We start from the raw sequence: 15,913 nt of genomic DNA on the forward strand, positions 1-15,913 counted from the left end.
ATGAAAATGCACATATATAGAAAGAGGATTTGCAAACATTTCAGGGAGAAATGCATATGTGAAATTAGCATATATAATTATAGATCTAGATGTAACTCTGCATTGTTTATGTACGCATTGAATGTTTGCCTGTTACTATGTTGGAAGCTGGCTTGAGTTCCTATGGGGAGATAGGACAGAATACAAATGAAGTTATTATTATTATTATTATTATTATTATTATTATTATTATTATTTTATTGTTAATACTGTACCATATTGTTTTTGTTGACCTTACTTTTCCACTTACATAGCTAGTTTACTGTTTGTTTGTTTTTTAAATATGGTAAATATTCAAAAAAAAAAATTAACCTACTGATGCTTCAAAATAATTACATTGTGATCTATTTTCATTTTGAAATTGACCAGTAGCTGCTGCATTTTCCACCCTCGGCTTATACTCGAGTCAATAAGTTTCCTCAGTTTTTTGTGGTAAAATTAGGTGCCTCGGCTTATATTAGGGTCGGATTATACTCAAGTATATACGGTATTCTGTGGATAGTCCAGTCAACTTTTGCATACAGAGTAGAGGAACAAACACTATTTTCCTTCAGTGTGTCTTGAGTAGACAATGAGAGAAAATTAGCAGATAATGAAGAAATGTAAGTTGTAGCCCTTCTCATTAATATCATTTTTCTCCCCAATAATGATAGAAATAAAGGATGTGAAGGTGAGAATGGAAGTATTTCATTCAGTAAAACCAATCTCCAGTGTGAAGTAGTACAGTCTAAACCTATCCAGGCATGGTGTTATAAGGACTATTGAGAACAAAAGTGGTGGTAGACTTTCAACTACCAAGCATAGCAAACATGGGGAGGAGAGCCATTCTTTTCACTGCATGTGTGTGTGTTTCCAAAAGCTCCTGGCTCTTGGTGTTGACCATACAATGCTGGATTATCCTAGACCAGTCAGACACAAACATGGAAGTTATTTCCCTATATATTCTGGGAAACCAGAATAATTTGAAGAGGTCTAGTGAATTATTTCAGGGATTGTTGAAGGCTTTCAGGGATGCTTCGCATAGCCCCAATAGTATTATCATCATGCCATAGTGGAACATAGGGCTTTACAAAGTAAAGCAGCAAGTCTCTGTCCAAATCTATATATATAAATGAGTGATGGCATCACGGCAACCAACAAAACAACAAAACTACAGGCCCCCCAACCTCAAAATTTGACAACACAACCCATCATCCACGACTCTAGGTTGATACAACAAAAAGAAAAGAAAAATAAAGTCCTAATTAGAGGGAGAGCAATAATTGTTTTATCCAATTGCTGCCAGATAGAGGACTAATCTCTGCCCACTTGGTCTCCTAGCAACCAACTTAGCCCAGGGGACAGGCAGACTTAGGCCTCGGCCTGTTCCACAGATTATCTAATTTGCACTGGATTATATGGCAGTGTAGACTCAAGGCCCTTCCACACAGCTATATAACCCATTTATAATCTATTATCTGCTTTGCACTGGATTATCTGGACTCCACACTGCCATATAATCCACTTCAGTGTGCATTTTATACAGCTGTGAAGAAGGGGCCTCATATAATCCAGTTCTAAGAAGATAATATAAGATTATAAATATAATATGTAATAATTACTGTGATATAGAATCATAGAATCATAGAATAGTAGAGTTGGAAGAGACCTCATGGGCCATCCAGTCCAACCCCATTCTGCCAAGAAGCAGGAAATCGAATTCAAATCGATTAATAATAATACAGAACAATATAATCTCTAAAATCAGGACAGTAAATAAAGAGTAACACTCTGAAAGCATAAGCCACAGCAACGCGTGGCCGGGCAAAGCTAGTGATATTATAAACAGAGTTCTTGTTATGGTGCTGCACTTCAGGATTTGCATGCAGTTTAGATGCATTCCTGCATTCAGCTGTCAACTAATGCAGAGATTCAGTACTTAACTGTAGTTTCATTGCCCACTCTCAGCAACCGACATAAATGTGCATCTGTATGATGCATATGTAGACACTGACAATTAATTGCTCTATGAGTAATTAATGTGACATTTTGCAAGCGAGGAAGAAACAGGATCGTCCAAATCCCAGTTCTGGCTACTCTCCATCTTTGTTGTCCTTCTACTCTCATTGCTAACTATATCTGGATTGAACTGCCTATGCATTTTATTTCAGACTGCCTTAATCAAATAAATAAATAAATACAAACCCTTATAAATTAAATTTTCTGAAGCTTCATTGGGACTACGGGGGATATTTTAAATTCATAAATTTTGCAGCTGAAAAATAGCTGTTTCATTTATAGTGTGGAACTGGAAGTGTGACTCTTCTGTTAGCTCTGTATATATAGCCAAACTGAAGAAAAGTGATGGCAGCAGTTAAAACTATCTTTGCATGATGACTGATAAGCAGTGAGGAAAGACCATCTCGGAAGCAATCTGTCTTGACAGCTCTGTGACACATGAATGTCTCACACTGTCTGGAATGACGGATAGAGACACCCTTCACCAGAAAAAAAGATGCTGGCAATTGCATCCAATAGATACACGTGGAGGTGATGGCACACGCAGTGCATGTGCCAGAGTAACTAAACCCTGGCAGCCAGGGCCACCCTATTCTACTATATGACAACTGCATGTACAAAATCACTTCCTACTGAATACCAGATCTAGAGGGTCAATGCCAACTTGGATTGCTTTGGAGAATGAATGATGAGCAAATTCTAGAGTGAAGTATGTGGTGTTCTCAGTAAACCTTTCTTGGGCCTATGTCTGGATGCTCACATAATACTAGACACATTTCTTTCCTCAGTTCTCAGTGCAATTAAGAAAGCTCAAAAATCTTTTTTTTCATGCAAACTGGGAGGGAAGCAAGGCGGAAAGAGACAGACACTTGCCTTTCCGCTTACTCTAAGCTAGACATGGGAGACAATGTGACTCCCATATCTGTCACTGTATTGCAAATCTCATCAGCCCGAGTTAGCACATACAGTGAGGAATGCTTGGAAAAGTAGTTCAAGGAGTGAGCGCCCGCTGTTAGCTCCAGCTTCTGCCAACCTAGCAGTTCAAAAACATGCCAATGTGAGTAGATAAATAGGTACCGCTCTGGCAGGAAGGTAACGGCGCTCCATGCAGTCATGCCGGCCACATGACCTTGGAGGTGTCTACGGACAACGCTGGCTCTTCGGCTTAGAAATGGAGATGAGCACCAACCCCCAGAGTCAGATATGAAGGTGGAGGCGGGAAGGTAACGGCACTCCATGCAGTCATGCCGGCCACATGACCTTGGAGGTGTCTACGGACAATGCCGGCTCTTCGGCTTAGAAATAGAGATGAGCACCAACCCCCAGAGTCAGACATGACTGGACTTAACGTCAGGGGAAACCTTTACCTTTTATACAGATATAATTATCTATATGACTTTGGAGGTGTCTATGGACAATGCCGGCTCTTCGACTTAGAAATGGAGATGAGCACCAACCCCCAGAGTCAGATATGAAGGTGGCGGCGGGAAGGTAATGGCGCTCCATGCAGTCATGCCGGCCACATGACCTTGGAGGTGTCTATGGACAATGCCGGCTCTTCGGCTTAGAAATAGAGATGAGCACCAACCCCCAGAGTCAGACAAGACTTGACTTAACGTCAGGAGAAAACCTTTACCTTAATATCTGAAAAGCCCTATGAATCTCATCCCTGGTCTAGACCTTAGTGACCCTTGGTAACACAAAGATTTTTTTTCTCACTGCTTCTGAGCATCTCTAAAGTTAGCACACAAACACAGAAATGCTGAGGGAAAGAGCTTTTTGCAACAAGTATAGTGGAAATTTCAAAGTAGCTTCTACTGTTTCCAAGTTGGAAAGTATCCTGTGGATGGTGACTAAAATTTTCAAAGGTCTCAAAACCATGTTTTATGAGGAGCGGCTTAAAGAGCTGGGTATGTTTAAACTGCAGAAGAAAAGGTTAAGAGGAGACATGATCGCCATGTTGAAATATCTCAAAGGCTGTCATAAAGGAGGAGGGAGCTGCCCTGGAAGACTAGGACTCTCCAGGGCAGCTAGAGAGTCTTAGTCTCCAGCTACCCTAGTCTTTCTGCTGCCCTGGAGACTAGTACACAGACCAATGGGTTCAAATTACAGGAAAGGAGATTCCACCAGAACATTAGGAAGAACGTCCTGACTATGAGAGCTGTTTAGCAGTGAAACCTTCTGCCTCAGTGTGTGGTGGAAGCTCCTTCCTTGGAGGCTTTTAAACAGAGGCTGGATGGCCATCTGTCAGAAGTGCTTTGATTGTGGTTTTCTTCCTTGGCAGGTGATTGGACTGGATGGCCCATGTGGTCTCTTCCAACTCGCTTCTAACTAACTGGCCATCAGGGCTAGAAAACCTGTAGACCCCTTTCCAGGATTAGAATTACTTGTGGTACAGCACCTTTTCCCGTAAGAGGCATTCCAGCTGACTCAGTGTTCTTGTTCGGTTCTCTCCAATATTCCTTGACCTATAATCACAATAATAATAGAAAAATTAATCACAAAGGTCAGCGAAACCTACCTTACTATCAACATGAACATGAGGGGCCGGGCTGTGGCGCAGCTGGCTAGTAACCAGCTGCTATAAATCACTACTGACCGAGAGGTCATGAGTTCGAAGCCCGGGTCGGGTTAAGCCTCCGACCATTAATAGCCCCGGCTTGCTGTTGACCTATGCAGCCCCGAAAGACAGTTGCACCAGTCAATTAGGGAAATTTAGGGATGCTTTATGGGAGGCTAATTTACAACACCATAAAACTGCCAGCAAAACACGAGGAAAGGAATGCGGAAGTACAGCCACTACTGGATGGTGAAGCAACAGCTCCCCCTGTGGCCGGAATCGTGAAGCTGGAAAAATGTTAAAAATGCCTCTGCGTCTGTCTAATGTATGTTGTTTGTCTGTTGGCATTGAATGTTTGCCATATATGTGTTCATTGTAATCCGCCCTGAGTCCCCTTCGGGGTGAGAAGGGCAGAATATAAATATTGTAAATAAATAAATAAATAAATGAGTGAACATTTGGAGGCTATAGATCTAGCAAGAGATGGTAGCAGCACTGAGGATGAAGACAGAGAAATTAAATGGAGCAAGAAAGAAGGATGTCTTCCAATATTTCATTTACTGATTCATCTGATGATCAAATTAAACTAGCAGGGTGGAGGTGAAAATCAGTATCTTTCAGGATCCAGTTGGATCCAGTTACCCCAGGCCCTATAATTGCCTTTCCCTAAAGAAACGAAACACACCAAATGCTGATGTAACCATTAATTGTCCAGTCCCTTATTCAATCCAACTTAGACGGTTCAGGTTTTAAGATGAATTCAGCAAATTGTAAAAGTACACTGAGAACCTATTTGTCTGCCCTCAGCCCTAATAAAGCCCAGGGTTTAAGTTTGTTTGCTTGCTTATATTGAATGCTTTCCCTGTACACATATATGTACAGCTCAAAATATTTGCTTTAAAAAGGCCACAGGGTTTTTATCTTGGATCAGAACACAATCCTAGAGTCATTTATTCAAATATTTAAGGAAGGACACAGAAACAACAGCAGTATCTACCATGTTCCAGTAACAGATAAGCATTATTTTAAATCAACAGGTACCCAATAGTATTGACTCTAGTCCAGGGGTCCCCAAACTAAGGCCCGGGGGCCGGATGCGGCCCTCCAAGGTCATTTACCTGGCCCTCGCCCTCAGTTTTATAATATAATATTTTTATATCAGTTTTAATAATATAATATATTGTATATACATATAGTATTGATACTAATATTATGTTACACAATATAATACTAATAATAATACCATATAATAATATTAATTATATGTTATATATTACATATTACAGTATAGTGGTATAGTTCAATATAGTGATATATAATGCTAATATTGTGCTATGCTAATAATATAATATATTGTATGTACATACATCTGTTCTGAGTCCCCTTCGGGGTGAGAAGGGCAGGATATAAATGTAGTAAATAAATGCAGTAAATAAATAATTAATTTTAGACTTAGGCTCGGCCAAAGTTTGAAATGACTTGAAGGCACACAACAACAACAATCCTAATTAACTTGACTATCTCATTGGCCAGAAGCAGGCCCACATTTTCCATTGAAATCCTGATAGGTTTATGTTGGTTAAAATTGTTTTCATTTTAAAATATTGTATTGTTCTTTCATTGTTGTTGTTTTGCACTACAAAAAATAAGACATGTGCAGTGTGCATAGGAATTTGTTCGTTTTTTTTTTTCAAATGATAATTCGGCCCCTCCACAGTCTGAAGCCCTCTGCTTCAAAAGTTTGAGGACCCCTGCTCTAGTCTGTGAAAAATAATACCCTAATAAGTTTGTTTTCATGATATCATATGTCTTTATGTTGTTCTTGCTAAAAATAAAGATTTTTTCCCCTCAGGAAACTGAACAACAATATCTCACAAATGTGTTTTGCACCCACATGCCACATGGTGTACAAAATATTGCTAACTGAGACTTCCTGTCTAAGGAATTTTGAAAGAATTAGCTAGTGTCATTTATAATAATAAGTTTATTTTTATATCCCACCCTATCTCCCCGAAGAGACTTTACCCTTGATCAAATCTAGTAGTATAAAACTGTTTTCCTTGGTTAGTGTTCCTGAAAGTAATCCTTTGCACAGAAATGAGTTGGCAAATTGTCATGGCACAATGCCACTGGTATAGGTATGATTCAGATCAACTGAGTTGTCTAGGGATGCATCTGCACAACATTAATTTTTTTTGGTACTGTTCTGCTATATGGGTGGAGACCAGTAGGGGGTGCTAGAGAGAAGGATAGTCCATTTTATAGGGGGTGAGTTTTCCTCCTTCATTTTCTATTTTCACTAGTTATGGCCCTCTCCCCTTTCCATATCATAAACGAGGGTTGTTTCCACGATGGGAACATGGGTGAGAGAAATAACAAGAATGCAGGGGAAAATATTTTTTCTCCTTCAACCCACCCTCCACCCCCATAAAATGGACTGTCCTTCCTCTAGCGCAGTGGTTCCCAAACTTATTTGGCCTACCGCCCCCTTTCCAGAAAAAATATTATTCAGCGCCCCATGGAAGGGGGGCGTGACTTAGAGGGGTGGGCATGGTTCCTACTTAAGAGGGCGGGGCTGAGCCTCTCCCCAGTCCAAGATGCAGGGCTGGGAGGGGGAGCTGGGCAGGGCCACAAATGGGAGGCCAGGACTGGGATGGGCGGAGTTACGAGCTCTGAGGCAGGGCTGAGCTTCTATCCCTGTCCTGCAGTGCCTGCCAGGACAGAGGGGCGGGGCTAGAGGAGGGGGAGGGGCCTCTTCCCAAGTGCCTGATGGGGCTGGACCTCTATACCCCGCCCCTGTGTTCTAACAAGCACCCCAGGGGAGGTATACAGAGGATCTTGGGGAGAGGCCCCGCCCCCACCCCAGCCCTGCCCTTTAGTCCTAAAAGGCCTCTCAGGAGAGATACAGAGGCTCAGCCCTGTCTCGGGCTCTTGGAAGGAGGCCCTGCCCCCTTCCCTAGCTCCGCCTCTGCGTCCCAAAAAGCGCCTCAGGACAGGTATCGAATTCTCAGCCCTGTCTCAGGCTCTTGGGAAGAGGCCCCGCCCCGCCTCAGTCCTGCCCTTTAGTCTTAAAAGCCCTTTCAGGAGAAGTACAGAGGCTCAGCCCTGTCTCGCGCTCTTGGAACGAGGTCCCGCCCCCTTCCCTAGCTCCGCCCTCTGTGTCCCAAAAAGCGCCTCAGGAGAGGTATAGAATTCTCAGCCCTGTCTCGGGCTCTTGGGAAGAGGCCCCGCCCAGCCTCAGCCCTGCCCTTTAGTCTTAAAAGGCCTCTCAGGAGAGGTTGGGAAGAAGCCACGCCCACTCCTCTAGCTCCACCCCCTGTGTCCTAACAGGCGCCTCAGGTGCTCAGCCCTGTCTCCGACACTTGGGAAGAGGCCCCGCCCCTCCTCTGGCCCCGCCCCCATGTCCTAATAGGTGCCACCACCACCACCCTGGATTGCTGCAGCGCCCACCAGGAGGCGGTAGCACCCACTTTGGGATTCACTGCTCTAGCGCTCCCTAGTAGCCTCCGCCTAAATAATACAGTGGTTTCCAACATTTGGTCCCACAATTTCTAACAGCTGATCAGATGGCTGGGATTTCTGAGAGTTGAAGTCCAAAACACCTGGAGGAACACTGAAATAATGGAACAGTACCCTTGCAGTCATGTCGGCCACATGACCTTGGAGGTGTCTATGGACAACGCCAGCTCTTCGGCTTAGAAATGGAGATGAGCACCAACCCCCAGAGTCGGTCATGACTGGACTTAACGTCAGTGGAAAACCTTTCCCTTTACCCTTTTTAATTTCTATAAATTTAAACTTTTACTTATATGAAATCCTGTAACATATTGCAATTGCTCCATTACATTGTTTGTTCCCGAATCTGTACATGCCCCCCAACATCATTCATATGGAGTTACAGAAATACAGCTGTCAGTTCTATTACTTTTACTTATTCTAATTGCATCGATTGTATATCATTATTATAATATATTTTCCAGTTGTTTGTCTACAATCTTTCTTAGTCATTTGATGCTTTGAATGTGCCATTACTTCTACATGTAAAGCTGATATATTGTTTCCATGTATTATTAAACAGATCTTCCTTTATTTCTCCTTTTCCTAATCTTAATTTATGCACTGCATTAATTCTATAGTGTAGAGCCAGCCTACAACAAGGGCAGGGATAAGCAATAACCACAAACAGAAGTGGGAAAAATATATATTCTGATAAAATCATGGCATGGGGGAAGTTGAGTATGAAGACATGAGGAGAAGAAGAATGACTATTTTCAGTGATGTACTTCTACTATCAAGTCAGCATTACTATATTGACTTCAAAACAGAAATAGATAAATCACAGGGAAGTTCTTACTTCATGGAGATGAGATCGAGTGGCTTAGCAAATCTTGACAGGAACTCAAGATAGGGAACACAAACTTTGTTACTGCCAGGAATCTATTTCAAATACAAAGACGTGTAACATAAGTGCTCTTTTAAGACATGCCCTTCATTTTAAAAATTCATCTTGTTGTCCTCATCATTTGACAGAGAATGTAACATGTGATCTCTTGTGTTCGGAGTTCTTTGTATTTTACATTATAAACACATCTAAGCATTTATTTATCGCTTCCCAACTTGTCAGAGCTCCCAAGACAATGCATAACAAATAAAAAGCATCCTTTAAAAACATTTTAAAAATCCATCACCATTAAAAACAAATGACAACAATTTCAAAAACCAACTACTAAAACTAATTTTAAGTACCAAAGTCAATTTGCCAATCTGCTGTAGGCTCAGTAGGGATGGAGCTGGTTGAACTCTTCTGGGAGGGCATTTTACAACTGAGTGCTGCCACAGAGAAAATCCTGTCATGTACTCACAGCTGTTCCATAGTTAGTTATTGCTCTCTCTCCAGCTCCTTCAGAGTTACCATAGGTCTCTTACTCACATCTCTTACTAAAGCCCTCATTACCTAGTCGCTGAGGATGCATCTATATTGCAGAATTAATGCAGTTTGATACTATTTTAGCTGTCATGATTCTGTACTATGGAATCTGTGGATTTGTAGTTTGGTGAGGCATCAACACTCTTTGACAGAGAAGACTAAAGACCTTGTAAAACTATAACCCCCATGATTCCATGGCTGTCAAAAGTCAGACGCCAATTAGAGAGCAAAATAGAGTTTATTAAAGCAACAGTCCAAAAAATAGCTCAACAAACTAAAAAGACTTAAAACACTTAACTTTCAGTGAACAAGCGGGTAAAATCCCAAAAAAGAACTGGCAAATAATCCGGATTAGCCAGAGATATAATCTGGGTTAAACTTAAAGTTCTAGAATTCGACCCAAAAGTTCACAATGGGCTGAAAAACGGAGGCATGAACTAAAGCAAGCAGTATTGAAGCCCACAAACCTTTCCCAAAACTCAAAAGTACAAAAAGGAGTTCAAAACAAACAAACGCCCAAACTGAGCTAGGGAACTCCCAGTTGAGAACAGCAAAGCCAGCGAAACAGCGAGACGCTGGCGAGCTCACAGCAACCGCTGCTGGAACATACACCAAACCAAGAGTTAAAGGAGCAGAGCAGGAAAGCGTTGTCAAGCCGGTCCAAAGTCAGGATAAGCAGACAGCATCAGTATCAGGAGTGAAGGTAGTAGTCAGCAACAGCAGACAGCCACGGAATAGAGAACAACGCCAAGCCACGGATTGAAAGCGAAGAGCAAAGCCGAGTCAAGTTCCAGTCCAAGGTCCAAGGTCCGAGAGGTTGAAGTCATCCAAGAAGGTCACAACACGAAATGGCACAGAGAGCCAAAGCAACAAGGGTGAACAGCAGCTAATACAAAATAGTAATAACAGTGCAGTCCAGAAAAACCCACACAATTCCAGCCCTCCGTTGCAGAATAACCCAGATTAAATTTACATCAGTTGCAAAGTCCCAGTCCAGTCTTCAGTAACCCACACAGGAAACCCAATGGCGCCCAGCAACACCTTACCACACGCAAGGTATAATGGCCAAACAACCCGAATATATCCAGGTCTCCCTGGGCTTTCAAACTATCCACGCCCAAAGAGCAGGTGTCTCAACTTCTTAATCTGAATCAGAACTCCACACAGCCAATGCCCTTGGGTCAGGTGTTCCGAATTCCTCATCAGAGTCCCAATCATCCTACCCATGCCCAACTCTATCCACACCTGTGGACCCCCTCTCACTCCTCCAAGCAGACCAAATGGGATCTGCTTCTGAAGACACCCACGCTTCCCCAGCATCAGCAGTATCCATGGGCCCCGATTCGTCCCCAAGCATATCCGGTGCCCATGCCCAGTCCATGCCCAATTCCTCCGTTAACACCTGTTCCCCAGCATCCATTTCCACCTCAGGATCCCCACATGAATCCTCCTCAGAAGATTCTCGATCAGTCTCCCTAACCCTTTTCCTAAACAAATCCTCCAATGAGCCCTCCTCGCGAGGGTTTTTCCTTCCTCTCCTGATCCCACCACTATCATTCACAGTCTCCGAAGGCGCATTCACAACAATGGCTTTGGGTATGGCAGTCAAAGCGATATCAAACTACATTAATTCTATAGCATAGTCACATCTTGAGTTTTAATAGATAACCTTATCTGGGCAGAGTTGCAGTTGAGTCATATACTTTCCATTTTGTAAAACATGCATGTAACAATACCTGGAAAAAGGTCACAGTCTGAGATGTTTGTTTTTTTAAAATTTATTTTCAGGTCCAATCATCACTGGTGCTTCTGAACAGTTTTATTTTGGACTTATTCTGATAGTTCTTTGTTCTTTACGATGTAATCTGTTTAGATATGTTCTCCAACAAGATCAGGGCCTTTCAGAAAAAGTTCTCTGAAATGATGTGGCTCTGGAATTGCATGGAGGTGGACTCATTTCAATTACAGTAGAGTCTCACTTATCCAAGCTTCGCTTATCCAAGGTTCTGGATTATCCAAGGCATTTTTGTAGTCAATGTTTTCAATATATCATGATATTTTGGTGCTAAATTCATAAATACAGTAATTACAGCATAACATTACTGCGTATTGAACTACTTTTTCTGTCAAATTTGTTGTATAACATGAAGTTTTGGTGCTTAATTTGTAAAATCATAACCTAATTTGATGTTTAATAGGCTTTTCTTTAATCCCTCCTTATTATCCAAGATATTCGCTTATCCAAGGTTCTGCCGGCCCGTTTAGCTTGGATAAGTGAGACTCTATTGTACATAATTATATGACTTCTGGAGGGACTAGTTTACACCAGGGCTTATTTATGCATACCACAGTAAAGAAGATGAATATTTATCTAAGAAAATAGTTGTTTATTTTTATCTAACTGATGCCAATATAAAAATATTTTCTCCATTTGCAGTGCTGATATTCTAGAGTACATTGTATAGTAAGCATGTTAACTCAAGTCAATTTCAAATTCAGGTCGTAATGCAACATAATGTAGAAAAGTCAAATAGGGCAAATACTTCTGTAGATCACACATGCAAATTGAAAACAGTAGTTGAGATATAATCCTATGAAATTATATGTATGGGATATAGACTGTGGCCACATTAGTTTAATATATTAGGAGGAGTGCTAGTTCCCACTTCATTTCAAAGACTTTAGCTTGTAAGGGAAGCACAGCTGGATCACCACAAATCATCTCTGAAAACAAAAATATTCATGCTTTTTTTTGGTGTCCATTGGGGGTTTTGATCAAGATCTAATTGATTAGGGTAACCAATTCACACAATTATTCTTTAAAAGTGCCTGAGGTTCATCAAACAATAGATGGAAACAGTAACCACAACTTACAAAAATATCAATTAATGATTGTCACAGAAGGCACAATCATTTTTCACTCAACTGAATGTCTCTTTTAATATGTCATTTGGTATGACATGTGCATGAATTATCTAAATAACAGTTTGTAGTTACTATTGTAGTAATAAGCAAATATATGCAGATTCAAACAGTAATTGGTCCAATAAAGTTTGCAATGTTTCATTATATGTCTGTGTGTCCTTAGTTGACTAATAACTTATAAAAGTGTATTTATACTCATGAAGGTACACACCTTGGTCAACAAAGCATCGAACTGTTCCTGTGTCAGTGGTAACATGAAAGTTTCGATGACCCTTCTAAATTCACCCTTTGTGACTTTGAGGGTGTGATCAATATCAATTGTCTGAAATGCTCTTTTGAGTTCATCTTCTTTGGCGACTGCTTTCTGAAACAAAATCTTCTCAATATCCGGGAAGGACAGTGTAGGATCAGGAACAGAGCCGACAGCTATAAAAACATATTACAGAGTCATAATGCCTTCTTAAGCTCAGTACAAACTAAGTTCTATGTAGAGACCCAGGCACATACAATGCTATTTTCTACAATATCGCTCTCCAACTTTAATACTTGTATCAAACGTATTCTTCAGGATTCTCAGAATACATGGGTAAATGGTTAGGATTTTATCATGACTGTATTGTTTCCCTTGATACAGAGCCTAGAAACATTTTGGGGGATCTATGTGCTTAGCTTCTACAAAATCAATGCTACTCAAATCTAACACCTTTTTGGCTAAATTACCTTGGCATTAGATTCACGCAATATGGTAATCTTAGGGCCCTTCCACACAGCCATAAAACCCAGAATAACAAGGCAAAAAATCCCACAAAATCTGCTTTGAGCTGGGTTACCTGAGTCCACACTGCCATATATTCTAGTTCAAGGCAGAAAATGTGGGATTTTATTCAGCTGTGTGGAAGGGGCCTTAGTGCTCAGCCAAAGCAAAAGGGGAAGCTGCTTCATGAGCACCTGGAGCTCCTCACCTCTAATTTAATGGCCTTGACTCAATGCTATGCAATCCTGGGATTTGTAGTTTGGTGAGGCATCAGCATTCTTTGGCAGAGAAGGCTCAAGGCCTTGTAAAACTACAGCCCCCATGACACCATAGAACTGAACTAAGGCAATTAAAGTGGATTCATTCTACAGCATAGATGTAATCCAAGGTTTTCTTTTCCATTGTTGGAAGCTTTGGTGTTCAAAAACTTTTGTTTTTACAGTAGGAATTCTAAGCAGGCCAAATTAATTAATTAATTGCCAAATTACAGAATGCACTTTTTGCTGCTACGCATTACATTCAGCAGCAAATACTTTGTTTGGTTGCAGGGTTTTGGAAATTGAGATGTGCATTGGATTTGATGGTGAATTCAACTTGAATAAATATAGGTAATTGTTTGAAGGAATCTTTGGGACTTGCTGTGAGATACCCATTCACTGTAGTAAGCAGAGTACAGAGTACATTGTGTTTACATGTTAATTTGTTAGAAATACCTATTGGTGAATGTGAGGGACAACCCACAAACAGTATGTCTTCTGCATTACAAAAGAGTTGTGCTGCACTATCACATTAATACATTTCAGCTGCACTGGGTAGAAATTTCATTTGATATTTCTTCTTTGCAATAAAGTTGCCTCAAATGTGCTTTCAGAGATGCTTCTTGGGAAACATCTGTCAGTGGACTGGTGGATTTTCTTAGGCTTTTTCAGAGTCAAAGCAGGACAAAAAAATCAATTATGTACAAAGTTTTGAGAACTGCTGGCCATGGAGCTGGCCATGGCCCTGCCCTGTCAATGGGTGAAGGCAAGAAAGCATTGCAAGAAGCTTCCTCATCATCATAGTGAGTCTTCTGTGTTTTTATGCTTTTTACCCATCTAATTGGGGAAACAATAATGCGCCAACATGCCTTGCCACACTTTCCCCTGTCTGGTGGGGAAAGTGACAAGGCACCAACGTGCCTTGCCCTGATGCCCCTTACGATTGGGGAAGGAGGAAGGGTGTGTAGTTTGCTGCGAAGTGCACTCACAACCTCCATTTTGTCAGTCATTGCAGACAAAACAGGACAATAAAGAGGAGAGGGGCTCATTTATTTATTTATTTATTTACAGTATTTATATTCCGCCCTTCTCACCCCGAAGGGGACTCAAGGCGGATCACATTACACATATAAGGCAAACATTCAGTGCCTTAACATAGAACAAAGACAGAGACAAACGCAGGCTCCGAGCTGGCCTCAAACTCATGACCTCTTGGTCAGAGTGATTTGTTGCAGCTGGCTGCAGCTGGCTGCTCACCAGCCTGCGCCACAGCCCGGGCCTCAGTATGATGAGGTCCTAGCAATCTTCTCCCTTATGTCCTTATGTTATAATAATAATAATAATAATAATAATAATAATAATAATAATAATAATAATAATAATAATTTTATTCTTATATCCCGCCCCATCTCCCCGGAAGGACTCGGGGCGGCTTACATGGCGCCATGTTCCTCTATTTTGTACCTCATGTACACTGCCCAGTTAATCCAAGTCCTGTCTGGAGCAGAAATACATGTACTGTCCCAAATTATGACAAGGTGGAATCCAGATGGTCTGAACAAGCTGAGACTACATCTGTCTCACTGGACCATCATCTTACCATTCATGTTGCCATCAGGACTCCCAAGCAGTCATGGAATTCCAGTCATCTCTCCTTTTTTTCTAGGTCATCAAGGCATCTTTGTTGCTACCAGGATGTGGAGTCCACAATGTCAGGAGCTCTCACAGCAATCCAAATCAGATCAAGTCCCACTGTCCATACTGTTGCTCCAAACTTTCAGGCAAACTCTGGGGCTGCATTTACACTAGTATATAATAAAGTTTCAGAATACTGGCAGTCACCAAGTTATGAACAAGATTGGTTCTGTAGGTTTGTTCTTAAGTTGGAACAGGGACATTTTAAAAGTGTAACTCCAACTATCTATCTATCTTTGGATAGCTTAGGGCAGGATTACCACATCTGTAGTGTTTGTTTTGCTGCCTGTGCCCCTGTTCAGAAGATTTCAGATCACTTTCTGTCTCTATAATAATGGGATCTTGAAAAATTTGGCTTGTTGTGGAAACAAGGATTGATGAGGACATCTTTTCCCAATAATACTTCTTTCAGGAGTGAATTTTCTTTCCAAGGGACAGATTTTTCTCGCTTCCTGTTGTCTCACTCCAGTTCTTAACTATCTGCATTCTGAAACTGCATTACATGGCAGTGTAGATCCAGCGTGGAGCATCCCCAACTTTTCTCAATGTGGAGCTAAACCACATTAACCTGGTTTACTCCATGATAATTACCAGAAGTTGCAGAATGTTGTGGGGAGAGTCAGGAGAAACTGTTCAGTGAATATGGATGATTAAGCCCATCTACACAAGCCCTAAAGCCATTGTGTTTGTTTCCCCATGAAAAAATAAAAAAGATTTTCTGGGGGAGATGCACAAAATCAATTTAGGTAAGTGGGAAA

The 15,913-nt window shown here is 41.3% G+C and overlaps 1 protein-coding gene across 1 annotated transcript in view; it reads right to left on the reverse strand.

The window, feature by feature from the left end:
* The window catches only part of efcab6 (EF-hand calcium binding domain 6), a 191,402-nt gene that overhangs the window by 171,236 nt on the left and 4,253 nt on the right, over positions 1-15,913 (reverse strand). Inside the window, exons 3-5 of the mRNA XM_062981881.1 lie at positions 12,661-12,875; positions 8,952-9,034; positions 4,439-4,505 (exon numbers count right to left, since the gene is read on the reverse strand). Coding sequence (XP_062837951.1) covers positions 4,439-4,505; positions 8,952-9,034; positions 12,661-12,875 — 365 coding nt within the window. The remainder of the gene's footprint in view (positions 1-4,438; positions 4,506-8,951; positions 9,035-12,660; positions 12,876-15,913) is intronic.

The sequence above is a fragment of the Anolis carolinensis genome, chromosome 5, assembly GCF_035594765.1.
Source record: "Anolis carolinensis isolate JA03-04 chromosome 5, rAnoCar3.1.pri, whole genome shotgun sequence".
Lineage (NCBI taxonomy): Eukaryota > Metazoa > Chordata > Lepidosauria > Squamata > Dactyloidae > Anolis > Anolis carolinensis.